The sequence below is a fragment of the Protopterus annectens genome, chromosome 6.part0 (assembly GCF_019279795.1).
Source record: "Protopterus annectens isolate FY-2018-M chromosome 6.part0, PAN1.0, whole genome shotgun sequence".
Taxonomy (NCBI): domain Eukaryota; kingdom Metazoa; phylum Chordata; order Ceratodontiformes; family Protopteridae; genus Protopterus; species Protopterus annectens.
In genome coordinates, this window is record NC_056737.1 from 697,819,145 (window position 1) to 697,840,309 (window position 21,165).

The 21,165-nt window shown below is 44.7% G+C and overlaps 1 protein-coding gene across 1 annotated transcript in view; it reads right to left on the bottom strand.

Annotated features, from left to right (window-relative positions):
- The window catches only part of MTHFD1 (methylenetetrahydrofolate dehydrogenase, cyclohydrolase and formyltetrahydrofolate synthetase 1), a gene marked incomplete in the record, with an annotated part of 1,466,165 nt that overhangs the window by 1,045,134 nt on the left and 399,866 nt on the right, over positions 1 to 21,165 (bottom strand). The window contains 1 exon segment of the mRNA XM_044074387.1: positions 6,986 to 7,083. Within this exon segment, the coding sequence (XP_043930322.1) occupies positions 6,986 to 7,083 (98 nt within the window).

Below are 21,165 nucleotides of genomic sequence, written 5' to 3' on the forward strand. Positions count from 1 at the left end.
TGATTCAACCAAAAGGCAATTTCTACTCATTTCCTCCTTAGGCCACCTCCTCATGTCCAGCAGATATCCAAGGCTTCCCCCATCACAGGTCCTAACCTTGCACTTTTTTCCAAAATCCTAGCCACCCTATTTTCAACTACCCTGCAGTATTCAGAAGCTCCCACTTGAAATCTTTCCCACCATACACAAGCCTCTGCCCATTGTTTTTTTGGCCTGGGTTATTAACTGCCAATTCTGAGCAAAAAGTGCTAATTTTCCCCCTATGGGTGCTGCCAAAAGATAAGTGCTTGGTGTAGGCAGACGGAAGTCATTGGGATTGCTTTCTGTAGGTTTGCGCTTTATCCCCTCCAGATTTGGAGGTGGATACGCCCCATGGCTTTGACCTGTATGAGTCTTGAGCCTGGTACCTGGAACCCTTAGGGCATCTGGATTTGCCCCTTTGAGCTCTGTCTGACACAGGAAAGGCCCAATTTTTTGTAGGCCAGTGTCTACTGAATCTAGGTGGCTGCACTTGTAAGAAATCATTAACAGTTTGCATAGACTTAGCTTTGTCTTCCATTTTCTTTAAAACCTCTTCCGCCTTAATACCAAACAGAGAACCATGCTGTAAAGGTACATCTAGCAATTTAGCTTTAACATGATCAGGCAAATTTTGTTCCTTTAACCAGGCATGCCTCCTAATTACAGATCCAGTAACTGTTGCCCTGCAGGAGGCCTCTAAAGAATCAAAACCACATTGCAAAGTATGCTTTCCAACTTGTTCAGCTGCATGCAATAAATCCTGCAATTCCTTATTTTCTGCACATTCTGAAATTAACATCATTTTCTGTTTCAGCAATCCCATAACATGTTGTTGGTACTTAAGCATATGAAATTGACAGCTTAAGGCCCTGATTGCCAAGGTTGCAGATGTATAAACCTTTTTTCCCCATCTGTCCAGCGCCCTTGAATCTCTGTCGGAGGGGGTACGTTTTTTTGCTGTTGAGGCCTTAACTCACTTTGGACCCTGTGAAATAGTTTCAGGATCAGCAGCAGGGTTTTTAAATAAAAATTTATGAGAGTCAGGGACCCTGTAATACCAGTCAGGCTTAATGGGAGCTGGAGGTAAAGAGTCAGGGGTCGGGCTTGACTCCGAAAAAAAAAATCAATCATTCACAATGTCTAACACAGGTGGAATGGCTAAAGGCTTGTGCTGAGGGAGAAGGAAATCTCTGAGCCTCTTTTTTGATTCTGAGAAGTCTTGATTCTCCCAGTGAAAATGCTCCCTCAAAGTATGGAAGGTTTCTCCAAATGAATAATCCTCAGGAGGAGATGCAGATGGAATAGACTCCTCAGCATCAGAATCCTCATAGGGAGGTAAAGATAATTTCTGATCAGAAGAGGAATCCGAAGAAACAGAAACCTGATCTGAAGATTCATAGTCAGTGTCTTGTCTAGGCCTCTTATCTGGAGGGGGATGGGTACCCCTGATTAAGGTAATAAGGTCTTCAGCCATTTTGATCATCTGTTTTTTAGGCATAGAGGCCTGTGCAAGTGGCTCAGGCGTCAGTTTTTTAGTTTTAGAAGGTGTCTTTGCCTTTGCAGCTTTCGTCGGTTTGATATAAAAATGTTGAGGTCTGAATACACCCTCAGAAGCCGGTGCCTGCTCAGTGGCTCAGGACCCATCCGAAGGAGATACATCTGTCGGTCCAATACCTTGAGTATCTTGTGGCATGCCGGACTCCATATGGGTGTCGGTAGAGGCCTGCAACTCGAAGGTAGTGGGTATCAGGGGCTGCGAAAGTGCCTCACTGAGTACCAGCGAACCGGCGACTGGCTTAGAAGCTTCGTCGTCGGTTTTGGATCTAGACTGCCTTTTCTCTGTCCTTTTCTTTGCGTTTTTTATGTACTCCGGTAGTCGGATTGCTATCAGACGACATCTCTGGGTTGTTAAATCTCTTTCCAAAATACTTAAATGCAAAAATATACTGATGTTTAATAGTGTGTTGGTTAAATCTAGCACAAAACTGACAGCCAGGCACGTTGTGATCAGGGCCTAGGCAAGGAATACAGTACAAATGGAAATCCTTATGAGGTACTTGCTTCCCACAAGTATTACAATTATTAACTTTTTCTGACATCGGTAAAAAGCAAGAAAAAAAGTTTCCCCAACGGGGTACTTAGCTTTATTGAAGACTTTGGTTCTGAAACTCAGATGCGAATATTTCAGTAGTCGGCCGCCCGGCACTTGCGAAATGCTTCTGCTTCGGGCATCGCGCAGCAAGAAAGACTAAAGAAAATGGCGTCGGCTGCATGTTTTATACCCCTGACGATCTGACCTCATGGAAGAGAAGACAGCAACAGACGCAGGACCCAAGACTTTGGGATTCAGGCCGACTGAGGGCAACCTGCCAGCAGATTACCCAAATGTAATGACTGCAACAGTGAAACACGAAGAACATTGTCAATACCATACAATAAAATATGCTAAACCTTATTCCAATGTAAATCACTCATACCCACCTGCCTAATGGACATAACAGCTGCTCTAACCGTAGCAATAACAACCAAATGAAAGGAAGAATGGGAACACTTCAGAGTAGTATGTGATCAGAAATATCAAAGCGTTTCAGGCAGTAGGAAAAATACAAGAACAGGGATAACAGCTTGTAAAAATCTCTCTAAAGTATTTTGTTGACTTTTACCAATATTTCTTCATCCACTCCTTTGTGATTCAACCAAAAGGCAATTTCTACTCTGCTCTTCCCTAGGCCACCTCCTCATGTCCAGCAGATATCTAAGGCTTCCCCCAACACAGGTCCTAACCTTGCACTTTTTTTCCAAAATCCTAGCCACCCTATCTTCAACTACCCTGCAGTATTCAGAAGCTCCCGCTGGAAATCTTTCCCACCATACATATGGTGGAGACACCAGGTCATCAAACAGGGAATATTACTTCTGTAAACTGTATTGCTTATTTATGAATCTGTAACTGTCAAGTTTATGTAATGTAATTTAGTGTGAGCGTTTGCAAATTCTTTCTGTGTATGGGCTTCTACAATTTGTCACTGCCAAATGGCTGAGGCAGTGCCTGAAAAGGGTACATAAAGCAGCCCACCAAACCTGGTTTATAAAGATAAATAAAGCCAAACATGAGGTCTGGCGTTGATATTCTGTATTTCTTATCTCTACCTATTCTTTCTCCCTCTCAATATTTCTAAATGGGTTTCTTGTAAAGTTTTTATACCCATTTTTAGCAAATTCTGTAAATTAATTAACAGCATTATTTGTTTAGGAATAAGTGTTTTTCTACACTTATTCTCTTTTTATTGTTGTATTTTTTGTAAAAATTGTTGATAGTTTATTCTTGCAAAATTACTATGTACTATTGTGGAACATTTCTCCCCAGGCCTCTGCTGAAAAAGGGGTGTAAGCTCAAACTTTCCCAGTTGACAAATGTCAAATAAATAATTAGAAATTGTTATACAGCATCCAGTTTTGTAACACTTCCACTTTCTGGCTTACCTCACATAGCCCCACCCCCAACGCCTTTCTGCTTCATACTTTGGCACCATATCATTTAAAGTTCTCCACTGACCTCTACTGTGACATGCTGTAAAAGGCTTTAATGCTATGTATGTCACATTCACAGAATAGAGAGAAAGGAAAAATGAATGCATAACAGAAAATCATGGGCTACCTCAATTCGTTTCATTCCAGCTTTTCTCTTGCTCAGTTTCAGTCCAAAACCAATGAAAGTCATGTTTATTTTTTTAATCCCTGCACTGGTTAACTGCCACAATCCTGTTCTTTTCTTCAATGGGGTAACAGCTGACTAAAGAGCAGCTGTCAAGCAGGCAGCCATCAAGGATTTGTACCACTTGATCTTTCCCCATGTATACTAAGTCAGTGCTCCAGGGGGTAGGCATGCAAAAGTTACAGTATCATATGGGTGTCACCCATTTGAACAGAATACATCCCTTCACATAACCCAGTCTCCATTTTTTTTTTAGCAAAACAATAGCTTCAACTACATTTCCAGTCTCCATCATGGATTCATTCATTTAAAACACAGCGCTACAAACACTGGTCTTTCCTTGGAGGTGGCTGAGGGGCAATACCACCTTACTCCTTTCCATCCCTAGCTGTCTACTCCAGTGCCTGTAAGTCATTAATGGAACTGACGACTGAGCTCAGCCATATTCATCCATTCAACTATGCCATGGATCTGACATCAAGCCATAAATCATTCCCAGCCCATTATGATGGGTACTAAAGATTTAGTACAGTGCTACTTTTTATTTGGCAGGTGAAAAAAAACTACTGTAAAAATACATTAAGATGCCAAAATTTTTGCCAAATGTACCAACTATAAACCATATAAGGAATGACAGCTTTAATTAATTTTGTTCATAAGCTGTTTATCTAACAAACTAATACAAAAATACTACTTTGTAGTTTAAAATGTTCTGATTTCCAAACCACAAAAGAAAATATAGCTGTGTTCCTGAAAAAAAATGCTGTCTTTTCAGCCAAGTCCAACTCTGCTAAAAAGGTTGTACCAAAGTCAGCACACTGAAGAGAATTTACATTTTTCTTGTACTTTACAAAAAGAAACGCTGCTTAAAATTTGACATTTTCAAACACCAAATAGACAAAATTACATAAAGTCACACAAAATGGAAATGTAAAAAACTGAAATTAACTCAAACTGAAAAGTACAAATGTGCCAGACAACTGAGCAAGTTTGACCCTTCTTTCTCAGTTAAAGGCACCATGTTCCCTCTACAGTAAGTCACACTCTATTCAGTTTAATGCAACACAGGCACCCCCCACACCAAGGCAGCCTGGCATGAAAGCACAGGTCAACTACCAAATTCCATCAGCAAGAAGAAGAAGATGAGCTCTACCCAGGATTCCTGAAATCTGTCAAAAAAAATCTTAACACAGAAAATCAATTGCAAACTAACTGTGTTGCAGTGGTAGGGACATTGTAGGGTTAGAGGGAAATAGCCAGACAAAAACACATCATTAGGACTAAATTTGTTTGCAAGTTGTAAAATGGCGCAAACCTACAGACATTTATTTTCTCTACTGACTATCTGACAACAAAACGGACATCCCAGATTTTTACAATGAAACCTAAAACTGCAGCAAGCATGCACACACTATATTTCAGGGTCCAGGTCCTGACTTAGCAGGGAAAAAAAACTTTGTTATCTGGGTTAGGAAAGAAGATAAGGCAAGACATACTCCTGTAAAATATCATGCCGCGATAGGATTTAATTTCTTACCATTTAGCCCTGCTCTTTCTTATGACATGTCCAATCACACTGACTGACATGTTTCCTTCCATATGTAGGGTACAACTGTAGTCACCTGCCTCAACTCCCATTATGTTCAACTTTTTGATCCAAACCCTTCAGCTGCCACCATGTGCTTAGGCGAGGCTAGCCCCAATCAATCTTTGCAACTGCTAGCCTTCTAGCACCCAACTTGCTATTCAAGCACTCGATACCAATGCTAGAGAGAGGAATTGTCAATCTTCATTAGTGGGTTGACATCACAACACACCTACAAGCTGGAACGTGCTGTCAACAGGTCCAAGGTCTCACCACCACAGCATCCATTTGTAACACCTATTCCCCTTTTAAAATGTTTCTGAAATAGGATCACCACCGAGTTACTTTTAGAGGGAAGTACTCTTTCTTTGGGACACATACCCAGCCAGCCAAGGCAAAATGTGTTCTGTTAATTCCATGTGTGTGTGTGTGTGTGTGTGTGTGTTCGGGTGGGGGACTGTTACCCACACCTTTAGAACTAAGATAGGAGGGGCTTAAGGGAGGGTTGTTGGCTTCTTATGGGAAGTCTGAAAGTTTTAACACAGTATGTAGAGTAAAACAATGTCCACGTCAGTTGATCTTGTCCAACTCTTTGTACATACAAAGGTATTCAAAGTTTGGGTCTTAGCAGCTAGACATTTGGCAACATTGTAGAGATATTTTATCTCTGAAAACAGCAGACACGTCTAAGTAATGATGTGGAAGTCACATTACTGGCAACAATCAGGCAGTCCACATTAGGAACATTTTTTTTTTTTTTTTGTATTAATTCGGAGAAGCAACTGAACTGGCAAAGATTAAAAATTAACCAGATTGCTCCTCTTGCTTGATGCATATAAAAGTGTGGGTGGGTGGGGGGAGAGAAAATTACGCTGTGAAACTTCTCAGCAAAATTAAACATGAGTCCATAAAAGCATGGAAGCAAGCTAGAAATGTACTTCCTGAACAAAAAACAGACTCCAAGACCTGGCCACTGTGAAGCAGATGGTTTCAAAGATATCTTTAAAAATAATTCCATTCAAAGAAAATCTCCCTTGTCCCAAACACAACTGAATGCTGTCAACCACTGAATGCTGTCAACCACTGGCATTCTATCATCCTGGAAGATCAATAGTAGTGCTAGCCATGTTTATGACTTAAAAATGTAACTCTTGAATGAAGCTACTCTCACACATTTCCCTCGAATCGGACCTCGTTATGATTTGCTGAACGCTTCCATGCAGCAAAACAAACTTTTGTTCTGTTTACCTACCAGACAAAATCCAAAAGCACAACAGTTTCAATTATATTTCAAGCAGTATTTGAAGACAACAGATGTTACTGAACATTGAGAATGAGTGCGTCATACAAGAAATGAAAGAAAATAACTATGGTTATAATTACATTCATAAATTATGCAGAAGAGACAAAAAAGGAGGGAAGAACACACAAACCAAGACACAGGAAAACATGCCAGCAAATAACATGCAATGATCACAAATGAAGACAAATCGCAAATATACTTCATCAACCACAGCAAGCAGCCCAAAGCTTAGTAAATTTTTTTTTATTTAATTGATTTTTTTAATCAACACGGATTTGCTCATAACATGTTTCATAACAAATATATATATAAAAAAACTGATAACACAGCACGGACTTGGCCTGACCCAGTTTAAGTTTACCTTGGGACAGGAGTTTCAGGGTTTACAGCTGTACATTCGATACTCCATTTTCCTGGTGTGTATTTCTGCAAATACCTTTTTGCACTCTCCACAGTATTCTGCCAAAAATCAATTAAAAAAAATTTCAGTAAACTACGGTAGACACAGGAAGTACTTGGTGTACTTTGTATTAAAAACAGTGAAGTCACAGAATCCCAAAGGCATCTCAACCAGCATAAAGGTCAAACTAGTCACCATGAACCAAAGCAGCTAGTAAGAAGCAAATTAGTTTTAGCATCTTACATCAAAGCATAACATTATTAGGAACCTGCTGTAATAGCAGATGTTTAGTATGATCATGGTTGAATTCTTCTGTTATACCAAGGACTTCTGCTGCAGGGGGTCTGTCAGAGTTATGCACCTTTCCTTCTCTTGGCCAGATGCACACCAGCACCACTGGGATGCCAGCACATTCTCCACATAAAGTCAACTGTCTGACATCACTTTTTGCATTGTCCATACAGTCATGAGCAAGTGCAGAACCTAGACTCTGGACCTAAAGGACTAAATGCTTAATGTAAGTTAAACCAACTCCACACACCCCCTTCTGGATGCCAGGCTGTGCAGACAGAAAAAAAGATACAAATCTTGAGCACTGCCAAGAGGACCACAACTTGAAAAAAAACTTCTGGCCTTCTCCACAGACGCAAAGTTTAGAGTGAGAAAGTGAAAGGAAGACCCACCCAATCCTCCAATGCCAAACAACAAATATAAGGACGAGGGGAAGGGCAAAAAGGAACCCTGACTGCAACAATGACCATACTCAAGCATCTATACTATGACGCTTCTTTAACAAAACAGTACTAGGTTCATAGGCAAGTACTAGGCTAGCTGCTCTTGTGAGCCATTTTAAATCTTGCCAGTTTCTCTTTCTGTGCTTGAGTTAATCTAGCCCATTTGGTTAAAGACTGGCTTTACCCATCCTATGGTCAATAACTATATATTACCCCTTGTGACTAAAGGACATACTGCCAAGCTCAGCTAGCTGGAATTTTGTAAATAATTTTTGTCATTGGCGAATATCGACATGATTCATACAAGATGCTTGTGTTACAAATAAATTAAACTGTATGTCATGTGTACATCAAACTGCTCGTACAGACACGTGTGTTAAAAAGGGTATTTGCAGCGTGCTGTTTGAAATGTAGCCACTGTGTGCTCTATGGAAGAGAGCAGAAATGTACATGCACTATTTTAACTGTTTAAATGTATACATTTTAACAGTGGAAACTGGAATACAGGATGTTAACCTCAGTCTAGTAAATTTTAGAAAAACACAACTGAAATTAAATTACTTTATGGCTAGGCCATAAAAGATGGTATCTCAGTTTTCAATGTAACAGAGACACAATGTCTACTAGGGTGAATTAATTACTAGTTTTGAAAGCATGAAGGAATGCAACTGTTTTAGGACTTCCAGCATCTGCCAAAGATCTGAGGTCTATGTATTTTCACAGGCAGATGCTAAATACTGCCAGATTCCAACAGTGTGGGGTTCACCTGGGATAGAGTCAGATGACAAGAAATGATGTCCTTCTGCAGGCTATCCCAGTAGTATTTAAGATATTAATCTGAGAACTCAGAGACAGGGCATTCTGTATTCTCTGTCTTGGACCTGACAAGAACCATTCACCACACATCTGCCTTGCTCTGCAAGTACGTTTCTAGGGCACAGTAACTCTCTTTGATATAGTCAGGAATATAGCAAAGCAGTACAAATATTCTTTACTTGAGACTGTCTTGTTATGTTTTAAAAATTTCCTGTGATTTTGAACTCTGTCACTGAATATATATACAGAGTATTTTTGAGTTCTTTTATTACTTATTATTGAATATATTTAAACATTTTACTGTGGCTGATCTGTCTACAGACATTTAAGTTTTGAGAGTACTTGTGTATTCATTTGGTGACACTGTGGGCCACTTCTAACAGCCTTGGCTCTTGGTCAAACTACCATTTGTATTAATATTGCACATCAAGAGTGGACATCATTTATTAAGGCCTTAAAGTAGCTGATAGGGAGTTGGCTGGTGGCAGTGATAACTATCTTACAGGGTGGGCAAAGGGGGCACAGCTAGTAAACCCGTGCCAGCCTTTCCCAAGTTGTGTGTCAGCTACTTGGGCAGGGATAACACTAAGCACGGGATTGACACAGAGGGTGCTGGAGGTCTTGGCCACTCAGCTGAGATCTCAACTCTATAGCTGTGCCAGTGGGAAGTCTTACTGGGGATCTGGAGAAAGAGGGAGAAACCAGCCCCGGACTGACTGTAGTCTCTGTATGCTCTCAAGGGAAATTGCACTTGATGCAGAGAGGTGCATCTGGAAATACTGCATGTATACCAGTTATCCTCCCAGTGCATGCCCCCCACTAGAGCCAGTGGTGAGGACGGAGGCTCCTTGATTACTGGTACATTGGTGGGTCGTCACACCCCTAATGAGAATAACTGGGATCATCTCATGGATAATTTGCATAAAGCATTTAGGAGCTGCCTCTGCCCATAAGTACAGGGGCAGTCCTGAGGTAAATTTTCCCATTCACAGAGCCAAGTTGTGCTTGAATATGGACAGGGATGAACCTTGTTTTGTGTGGTTGGGAGTCTGTTTCACAGCAACTGTATCCCCTGTGAGATGTACATGTACCTACAAACAGTTCTGTTGATGTTGCAGAAGTTTAGATCCCTAGATCAACTATTTCTGATGCCATATAACTTGCTAATGTGGAGCAAATCTATCAGTATTGCAGAGGATCACTTGTATGCCAGATGCCGGTCACTTCTTGGTAGTCTGATTCTGTCCCTGTAGGACACGTTTAGACCTTGTATCCTTTAAGTAAGGAATCTCTGTGGGCATTCCAGTTGTTGCAGGTGTCTGAACAGCCACACCAAACATGGCATTACATTCAAATGACTGCCCTAATGAAGGTTGAGTAAGGAGGAAAATGATATCCCTAGACCTAAACACAATCTCTGTTTACAAGCTGTGCCTTTCTTACAATGGACACGTTGGTCAAAAGTTATATCACTGTCCACTCATATCCCAAATCCTGAACTGCGTCAACTCTTAGCATACTGTTAATGTGGTAGTTCACTGAAATAGATGACTTCCGGAAAGATACAATAATGGATTTTTGGCATTTCAGTCCATGACATTGGCACTTGTTATTTGGGAAAAACCTTTTTGCAGGATGGCAAAGTCATGTGGGGATTCAAGGATTCAATGATCACTGCTGCAGTCCCTAATGCATGGGAAGAGATTCTGCTTCTGGGACATCTTGTCTGCAGACTAACTTCAGGAAGTGTACCCAGTTATCCATTTGCGGGATTCTGTCTGTTGCCTATTAAACACGTTCACCACAATATGCTGCTTGAAAACAAGGTAAAAGGGGCCCCGAGGTGCATCCCTGACTGTAGGACCGTCTCCCATAAATGCATATCTAGTCTGCGCAACGTGTAGGTGGGTGCACCTTCATGCTTGCTTATTGCTTCACTGGTAATTACCAAGCATGTGGTCCAAAAGGCCATTGAGGAACCTAGGGGAGTTTTCCAGCTGCCCAGTAGCACTGTCTGGTTAAGTAATGTGTTAACACTTACAAAGTAGGCAAATGTAGAGTGGGGGAATCACACTGTGGACTACAGAAAGCAGCTCACAGCCTTAATTCACTGCACTAACCACCATAGAAAATAGGCCAATTCCTCTATCAGGTGTTCAGCCTGAAGGACCTGGATGAAAACCCATTTCCCATGTTGTCTAGTGGATAGGTGTTGCACTGTGTTCAGAAACAGTGCACCTGGTTTACACATAAGGAGATGGTGGCTGTGATTCTGATTACAACCTCAACCTAACAATAATGGGGTACTTTCTCATACCGCTGACTTTGTGCCTAGGGAACTTCCAGGGCCAACATGAACTTGCCTCTTTTCCCATGTTTCCCTCTCCTCAGTGCACTCCCCCACAAACTTTTCTTAAGGGTACATCTGTAAAGGATAAAAAGAAGTTATGTACTCACCATAACGTTCCATCTGAGCAGATACTTCATTTGTCTGCAACCTGTGGGTGTTGGATCCGACCTCTGATCCGATCCGGCAGCTTTCCAAGCTCCAAGATCCGAGCTCGTAGCTCCTCCCCCTACCCATAATCCCCTACTGCCAACCACATTACCTCAGATCGTTTTTTTTTTGCCTCACCAACTCGAGACAGAAACCAACTCCGAAGGATCAGAAAAATTCCTGAGGTTCCGGGGATGGCAGGGGGGGTCGGTTGCAGACAAATGAAGTATCTACTCAGATGGAACGTTATGGTGAGTACATAACTTCTTTATCTGAAGTAGTTACTTCATTTGATCTGCAACCTGTGGGACAGAGTCCCCAGCTAACCTACAAGAAAGTACAGTTTTGTATCTACCATAAATGTAGATGTCCGAACTGGATAGCATCTGCAGTCATAACAAGTGGGTTGTCCTGTCGTCAGGCAGCCCTGCACAGGCAGCCCTGCAGTCGGCCGGATTCCAAAGTCCGGGTCCGGCTTCGGCTGATGTCGCACTCCACCCGACGTCATCTCTGTTGGTCTTCGGGTATAAAAGCATCAGCCGACGCCATTTTCCTCAGTGTTTCTTGCCCCAGATGCCAGTAGCCCTCTTGCAGGCTAAAATTTGGATAGATGCCAATGTTTCCAAATAGATAGAGGTAAACACAACAATAAGCATGTATGTACATATATACAAACAAATACACCATAAAGACTCCCAACAGCTAGCTATTAGGAGGGTAAACACCCTAGGAGTACCACAGAGGGAAGGAGGGAGGGTAATCCTGACTGCAGATGCTATCCAGTTCGGACATCTACATTTATGGTAGGTACAAAACTGTACTATGTCCTTCATGGATGCATCTGCAGTCATAACAATGGGTAGAATACCATAGCCAACTAGGGAGGAGGATAAAGTAGATTATGGTGTGTTTAGGATCCCTTGCAGTACAGCAGTGGCAAACCCTGCTCGGGATCTGGAATATAGAGGCAAATTATAATGCTTGGCAAATGTATGCACGGAGGTCCAAGTAGCCGCCTCAATAATGTCTTTGGTTGCCACTCCTCGCAAGAAGGCTGTGGTAGTGGCTGTTGCCCTTGTAGAATGAGGTCTTATGTTCTGTGGAATTGGTTTTCCATGGAAGGAGTAACAGTATCGTATGCAATTTCCTATCCATTTGGAGACTGTCTGTTTGGAAATAGCTTTTCCTTCCTTCCTGTTGCATAGGCTACAAAAGTTGGTCAGTCTTTCTGCTATTTTTGTTCTGTCCAAGTAGTAGCGTAGCTGTCTATGTACATCCAAGGTATGCAGTATTCTTTCCCCTCTGTTTTGTGGGTTGGGAAAGAAGGTAGGTAGGTGGATTGCCTGGTTTAAAGACACTCTGGATACCACCTTGGGCATAAATGTAGGATTAGTCCTCATGGACACTCTATCTTGGTGGAAGATTAGGAAGGGTTGCACTGCCATTAAGGCCTGTAGTTCTGAAACCCTCCTTGCTGAAGTAATTGCCAGTAGGAAAGCAGTTTTCCATGACAGTTGTAGGTCTGCTGTTGCTGCTGGTTCAAAGGGTGATAGTGTCAACTTTTCTAGCACAAAGTTTAAATCCCAAGCTGGTAATGGTGGTTTCCTTGGAGGTTTTACATTCTTGATTCCTCTGAGGAACTGCCTGAGCAAAGGGTGAAAAACAGGTGGATCAAAGCTGTATTCTGCTGAAATAGCTGATGCATGTATCTTGATGGAGGAGTAGGACAGGCCTGAATGAAGAAGTTCGGCCAGATACTCCAGAATGTTAGGCATATCTATGTTTGACACATCTTTTCCTCTTTCCGTACTCCAAATGACAAACCTTTTCCATTTTCCAGCATAGTTCCTTCTTGTTGAAGGTCTGCGTGCTTCAAGAATAATGTCTTTAACTCTTTGGGAAAGTTCTGGATTAGCTGCTGCTATGTGATGTTCCATGCAGTCAGTTGCAGCGTTTTAGGTTTGGATGTATGATGCTGTAGTTGTTCTGAGTTCACATGACAGGCATCAGGGTATTGGCCACATATTGTTCGAGACATGCTCTTCAGTAGTGGGTACCAGTGTTGTCTTGGCGAGTTTGGAGCTATCAGGATTATCGTTGGGCGTTCTTCCTTGATTTGTAGTAGTACCTTGTGTATCAAAGGAAGAGGTGGGAATGCATATGCTGTTAGGCCTTTCCAGTTGAAGGAGAGTGAGTCCACTTTCCATGCTAGTGGGTGGAATGTCCTTGTGCAGAATTTTTTGAGCTGGTGATTGAGAGGTGATGCGAATAGGTCTATCTGTGGCATTCCCCATTTCTTTGAGATGGTCTTGAAGATGTCGGGGTGCAGCTTCCATTCGTGGGCATCAGTGGTTCTGCTTAATATGTCTGCTAGAGTATTGTCTTTCCCGGTACAAATATTGCCTGTAACTGAATGTTGTAGCTGAGTGCCAGGGTCCACAGCTCCAAGGTCATTCTGCATAGGGGGTATGAATGAGTGCCTCCCTGTTTGTTGATGTACCACATGACTGTGGTGTTGTCTGTCCTTATCAACTGGCCCTCTTTGAGAAATGGTTTGAACTTTTGGATTGCCAGTTTTACTGCCAGCATTTCTTTTAGATTGATGTGCAGGTGAAGTTGATCCTGTGTCCACAATCCTTGCACGCATTTGTCCAGCATGTGGGCCAACCATCCTAGGTCTGAAGCGTCTGTTGTGATGGTCTGGCTTGGTTGACATCTGCGAAAGGGTAGGCCTGGGTTTGACTGGCATGCCTGAGCCCACCATAGGAACTCCTGTTTTAAGCATGGAATTAGTGGGATTTCTGTTTCTAGACTGTCTGTGTTGGGACCATAAATTCTTTAGGTACCACTGTAGTTTCCTCATATGTAGTCTGGCAAATGGGACCAAGATTATGCATGATGCCATGAAGCCCAAGGCCTGCAGAACTTTTCTTGCTGTTAACTTGTTCAGTTTTGTTAGTGCCAAGAAGTAAAGAGGAAGTTCTTTTGTTTTTCTGTAGTCAGGAATGCCATTTGTTGTACTGTGTCCAATTCAGCCCAAGAATGTCCATGTTTGGGATGGTATCAGCCTTGACTTTTGTAAATTGACTGTGTATCCCAGTCCTTGTAGCAAGTAAATGACCCTTTGTAAATCTGTTGTCAGCTTGCTTTTGTTGTCCCTTGTAGCAGGCAGTCGTCCAGGTATGGGTAAATTTGAATTCCCTGTAGTCTGCAATGGGCGTTACTGATGCCAGGCATTTTGTGAATACTCTGGGCGCAGTAGATAAGCCAAAGGGCAATGCTGAGAATTGATAGTGCTCTGATCCTGCAAGAAATCTGAGGTATCTTCTGCAGATTGGTCGAATGGGGACGTGCAGGTATGCCTCCTTGAGATCTAGAGTTACCAGCCAAGACTCCTTGCCCAGCATGGGAAGAAGTTGCTGTAGGGTCAGCATTTGAATTTTGGGACAATGATGTATGTATTTAAGGTGGACAGGTCGAGAATTGGTCTCCAACTTTTTCCTTTCTTGGAACTAGGAATAGTCTGGAATAGAACCCCTTTCCTTGTTCTGCTGTTGGCACTCTTTCCACAGCTCTCATGTTTGCTAACTCCATTATCTGGTAGAGCCTCTGTTTTTGATTTGGAGGTAGATTTGGCATTCCTCTTTGACTGGTAAAGTGTGGAAGTGAAACCGGTAACCTTGATCTATGGTTTGTAAAATCCACTTGTCTTTTGTTATGTAGTGCCAGTTCTTTGAAAATAAGGTTAACTTTCCGCCTAGAGGAGCTGCTATTTGTTCCCTGGTAGGCGGATTTAGGATTAAGTCACTGTGGTTGTGCTGATGTAGTGGCAGTGGCTGTGTCTGTGCCTCTGTTGTTACCTTGCCACTGTCGTCCTCTGTAGGCACCTCCTCTGGATTGGTTTCTGCCTCTGGAGCGTCTATTCCTGCCCCTTTGAAATTTTGTGGAGTCAGGAAAGGACCAATTTTTGGCAGGCCAGTTCCTGCTAAACCTTGGAGGTTGAACCTGCAAGAAATCTTTAACAGTTTGAACAGATTTTGCCTTTTCTTCCATTTTCTTCATAACCTGCTGGGCAGGTGTACCAAACAAACTTGTCTTGTCCATAGGAGCATCTAGCAACTTAGCTTTAACATGATCCGGTAAAGCTTGTTCCTTTAGCCATGCATGCCTTCTTATCACTGTGCCTGTCATGGCTGATCTAAATGAAGCCTCCAGTGCATCATAGCCACAATTTAAGGAATGGTTGCTAACCTGTTGTATGTTATTTACCATCTCTAATACATATTTCTTATCAAGAGATTCATCAGTGGTTAGTTTTTTAGTTAACTGATCAAGCATAAACTCTTGGTATTGTATCATGTGAAACTGACAGTTTAAAGCTCTAGCTGAGAGAGTAGCTGAAGTGTAGACCTTCTTACCCCATCTGTCTAATGACCTTGCTTCCCTTTCAGAAGGAATAGGGTTTTTAGCTGTGGTCGCGGCTACTGCCTTGGGACCCTGGGATATAGTTTCTGGGTCTGCAAGTGGGGCCTTGTAAAGGTGGTGATGAGTATCTGGCACCCTGTAAAATCTGTCTGGTTTGGCAGGGGCTGGGGGTAAAGAATCTGGAGCGGAGCAAACATCATTGAAAGCATCATCCACCACAGAGAGAACAGGAGGTATAGCTAAGGGCCTGTGCTGTGGGAGGTGCAGAAAGGTCCTAAGTCTTTTCTGGAGTCTGAAAATCCTGTTGCTGCCATTGGAACTGTTCTCGCATGGCATGCAAGGTTTCCCCAAAGGAGAATTCTTCTGGTGGGAAGCAGCTGGAATGGATTCTTCAGCATCAGAATCTTCAAATTGGAGAAGGGAGCCACTGGCTGGTCAGTTATGTCTGATTCATCAGCAGAATCACCAGAAGACACTGGCACAGGGGGCTCTGCCCTAGGTCTCTTCTCTGGGGGCTGAGAGGCCCTGTCTGGGTGAGATTGAGATCCTCTAATTAAAGAAATTAAATCTTCTGCCAAAGAAAGCATTTGAGAACTAGAAGAGGGCCTGGATGTGGGGGTTTAACAGGCACTGTTTTAGTAGTCTTGGCTGCTTTAGCCCTGGCGAGGCCTTAATGGACATGGCTGCTGGAGGCCTAGCAGCACCACGTGCTGAGGTAGAGACATCCAAGGGGATGGTGTCTGATAAGTCAACCACCGTAGTGGGTAAAATTTCTGAGGTCGATTCAAGTGTTGTAGCAGGGGCCTCAGTTGTAAGAATAGGTTCAGCTGTACTTTGATCAGTTTTCTCGGTTTCGGCCGAAACCGAGACACTCATGATTTGCTTTACCGTGGTTTCGGCGAAACCGCGGACCTGTCGGTCTGAATCTTTGCGTTTATTGGTAGGTTGGGTAGTCTGAGGACCCGACGGCATAATGTACGCAAAATCAGAACCGAAAAACTGTACTGCAAACTCCGACCGGCGCCTAAGCGTTTCGGTTGAAAGAGGCACAGGCGAACAGGCTGCTACGTCGTGGGCTGGGCCTAAACAAGGCAGACAGTAAGAGTGGAAATCTTCATGAGGTATTTGTTTCCCACAGGTTAAACAATTGTTAACTTTTTCTGACATCGGCTGAGGCAAGAAAGAGTCCCCAACGGGGTACTTAGCTTTAGAAGTCTTCGAAGTAGTATTCGGTAGAAGTAATCTCTGGATCCGACCGACCGGCACTTGCGAACAGCTTCTGCTTCGGGTGCCACGCGGCAAGAAAGACTGAGGAAAATGGCGTCGGCTGATGCTTTTATACCCGAAGACCAACAGAGATGACGGCGGGTGGAGTGCGACATCAGCCGAAGCCGGACCCGGACTTTGGAATCCGGCCGACTGCAGGGCTGCCTGTGCAGGGCTGCCTGACGACAGGACAACCCACTTGTTATGACTGCAGATGCATCCATGAAGGACATCCTGGGTGGTCCTTACGGAAGGATATTCTGAAGCACCGCGGAGCCAAAAGAAGCCCTACTCCTGGAAATCATATCCAGTTTGTAATGAGAAATGAACGTATGAGATGAGGACCAGGTAGCTGCTGAACAAATATCGTCTACTGGAACCCTAGACCAAAAGGCTGTTGAGGTAGCTACAGATCTTGTGGAATGAGCACGGACGCCAACCGGAGCTGGCTTCCGAGATGAAGTGCATCCCAGCATAATGCACTGACAGATCCAATTTGCTACAGTCACTTTAGCAATTGCCTTGTCCATGGCTGACTTTGCATAAGAAACAAACAACTGGTCCGACTTGCGAAACTCTCTAGTCCTGTGCAAGTAAAAATGCAGTTGTCTGTGTACATCCAATTTGTGCAACGTGTATTTGCCTTTGTTGTGAAAATTTGGGAAAAATACAGGAAGATTTATTGATTGATTAATGTTTGATTCTGTAGCCACCTTAGGCAAGAAAGACGGATTAGTCCTGAGGGACACTATCTTTGTGAAAGATAAGGTACGGAGGTTTGATACACAGAGCTTGTAATTCTGAAACCCTCTTGGCTGAAGTAATAGCCACTAAGAAAACCGTTTTCCAAGATAAGAACTTCAACGGAACTGAGGCCGCAGGCTCGAAAGTGGTCTCGTTAAGGCTTGTAAGACCAGAGTGAGATCCCACAGGGGGAACCACAGTCTTGACAGGGGGTTTCAAAAGAAAAACACTTCTTAAGAAGGTTTTGCACAACTTTGTAGATGCTAAGGAGCCTATGCAGTCCCCCACATGAAAATGGGAGATGGCCGCCAACTGCACCTTGACTGTGGAGGCACTTACTCCCTGTCTAAAAAGCAGGGAAAGGAAGTCCAGAATAGTCGGAAAAGGGACAGTAAATGGGTCCAATTCTTTATCTTTGGCCCAGATGGAAAAACGTTTCCATTTACTGTTGTAAAGTTTTCTGGTAGATGGTTTATGAGCCACCACCAGAATGGCCTTAACGAGGAGATACCGGGAGTCCTATCCATTAATGGAACTGGATCAACCAAGCAGCAAGTTTGAGATTGACCAGGTTTGGGGTATGGCATCTCGCTGGGTGCGAGATTAGGTCTGGACTGGGATCCAGAATCCATGGGGGAGCCACACTGTGAGACCGCAGAAAGGGGAACCAGATCTGTCGAGGCCAGAATGGGGCTATGAGGATAACTCTGCTCCCCAACCGACAGGCTTTCTGGATGAATTTCATCATAAGTGGGAGGGGGGGATAAGCATAAAGGAGTCCGGGAGGCCAAGCATGGACTACAGCGTCTCTGGGGGTCTCCCCTCTGGGGGGGGGAACTATCACGAAGTACTCACTGCATTTTGTGTTTAAAGGAGAAGCGAAAAGGTCGCAGCGAGGCTGACCCCATTTGTGGAAGATCTGCTTCGCAACAGACGGATTCAGAGACCACTCGTATGGAGTGAGGAACACTCTACTTAGCTTGTCCGCTAATATGTTGGACCGTCCCGGAATGTGCGTTGCTATCAGAAAGCGGTTGGTGGAAATCGCCCATTCCCACACTCTCATGGCTTCTCGACACAGGGGATAAGATCTGGTCCCTCCTTGTTTGTTTATATACCAGACTACTGACATGTTGTCCGTCTGGATTGCAATAGTCCCTAGGGGAAGAAGGTCGTGGAGAGCTTGCAACGCCAAAAGCACCGCCCTCATCTCTAGGACGTTGATATGCAATGCGGTCTCTAGGGAAGTCCACGTGCCTTGAACGGATCTGCCTGAACAATGCCCCCCCCACCAGAGGCAAGAAGCGTCCGTGGTCAACGTGGCTTTGACCGGAGGAATCACAAAGGGCCTCCCTTCTCTGAGTTCCTGTGCCTGTAACCACCACAGAAGGGAGTCCCTGCACACCCTGCTCAGGGGTATTGGCATGCATAACGGGTGGATCGACAGGGACCATTGGACTTGAAGGGTCCATTGTAATATGCGCATTCGCAGACTGGCATGAAGAGAGACCGATCGCTGCTGACATAGACCCCAGTGCCCTCAGGACTAACTCCGCTGGAGGAGCAGGGCTCCTAAGAAGGGCCAACACCTGAAACGACAAGCTGTTCAGCCTGACTGACGTTAGAACAACTCTGGAGATTCGTGTATCTAACCTGGCCCCTATGAATTCTAGGGGCTTGAGTGGGGCACAGGCAGGACTTCTGCTCGTTCACTGAGATGCCTAGGTTGTGGGCCAGAGACCGAGCATAATCTCTCGCCACACAGAGCTGATGCCTGTTGGTTGCGGTGAGGAGCCAGTCGTGTAGGTAAGGGAATACCTGAATGCCCTGGAGTCTCAGGTGGGCTGCAACCACTGCCATGACCTTGGTGAACACTCTGGGGGCTGAGGTGAGGCTGAATGGAAGAACCCTGAATTGATAATGACTGGCTCCGAGCCGGAAGCGGAGGAACCTCCTGGATCGTCTGTCCATTAATATGTGGCAATACGCATCCTTGAGGTCTAATGAGCACATCCAGTCGTTCTCCCGCAGAAGGGGGAGTATTGATTGGAGAGTGACCATCCGGAACTTTTCCTTGGGGTATGAACAGGTTCAGGGCAGAAAGGTCTAAGATGGGTCTGAGGGTCCCCCGTTTTCTTTGGCACCAAAAAAAACCTGGAGTAATAACCCAATCCGGACTGATCTGGGGGGACGGGCTGGATGGCTCTTTTTCTTAGCAGCTTTGAAATCTCCAAAGCCACTGCCTCCCTCTGATCGGGTGGGACATCGGGGAGATGTCTGGGTTTGGGGGGAAGGTTTATGAATGGAATGGAGTAACCTCTGGATATGATCCGGAGCACCCATCAATCTGTTGTAAGGGACTCCCAGTTTGACAGGTGCTCCGACAATCGCCCGACTGCCTCCAGAGAGGGACAGTCGGGCAAGCCCTCAGGGCTGTTGCGCGGGTCTGTCCGAGAAAGGTTCTCTAGACCCGAAATTACGTGGCCCCCCTCTGCCTCTGGGCCGGTGTCCACCTTGTCCTCCTCTGCCTCTAGAGGATGAGTGGTCCGCAGCAGGATGGGATTGCTGAGACTTACGGAACCACAGCTTCTTTTGTCCCCTCTGATTCCTGGAGAAGGATCTTTGGGGATTAGAGAAGTGGACTCCGACGGCAGACAGCGTCTTCCCATCCTTTTCGCTTTGGACCAGCGTGTCGCGAACAGTTTTAGCAAACAAGGCAGAACCGTCAAAGGCGTTCGAAGGCGCCTTGAAGGGGTCCGTGAAGTCGCACAGACGGAGCCAGGAGAGACGTCGCAAGACGACCCCGGCTCCGCTAGCTCTAGCGGCTCCCTCCATTGCATGGGAGAGAAGCCGCATAGACATACTGGAGATGGATTTTAGAGTGGCCATTCGAGTCTCAAAAACCTTTTTGTCTGGGACCAACATGGACTCCGGGGGGGCTGCAGCGTATTCTTTAATCAAGTCTCGCTGTAGCCTAATGGTATGTGCCATATAGTTCAGCGCCCTTATGGAAAAGGTCGCTGAAGCAAACATCCGCTTCCCAATCCGGTCAAGCGCTCGAGATTCCTTATCCGGCGGTGAACCGAAGAACTCTCCTGCGCAAGTTCTTTCTTGGTGGCCGCCGCCACCACCAACATAGCATCAACGGGGGTTCCTTTGGCCCAAGACGGTCTATCTGTGGGTGGGCTGAGGACTTTATCGGGGTGCCTAGGGATTGGCTCCACGGTGTCTGGCTCCTTCCAAGCCCTGGTGGTAATTAAGTCCACCAGGGGGTCGGCCGGAGGCGACACCCAGGAGGTAGATGGGCCTGCCTCAAAGGCCTCCAGGAACACGGACTCATCAAGGGAGGGCTTTTGGGCTGACCACCCCACTCTGATACGCAACATTTCCATGATGTCTCCAAAGGAGACATCTTCAGAAATGACCTTGGGAATCCTCCATTATCATCTAAGTCTGTGTCTGTGGTAACAGACTCGGGGAGTCCAGGTGCCTCCTTTGCACCGATGTTTCGAGGACCTCCTCGGTGGGACTGTCCGAAGAGGGCTCATCCACGGGTTGTTGTTCCTCCATGGGAACTAGCTGGAGGGCTTGGGCAGGCTGTCAAGATGGACAGATGATGGAAGACAGACCGTCATACAGTGGGGAATGGGTGGATCGAA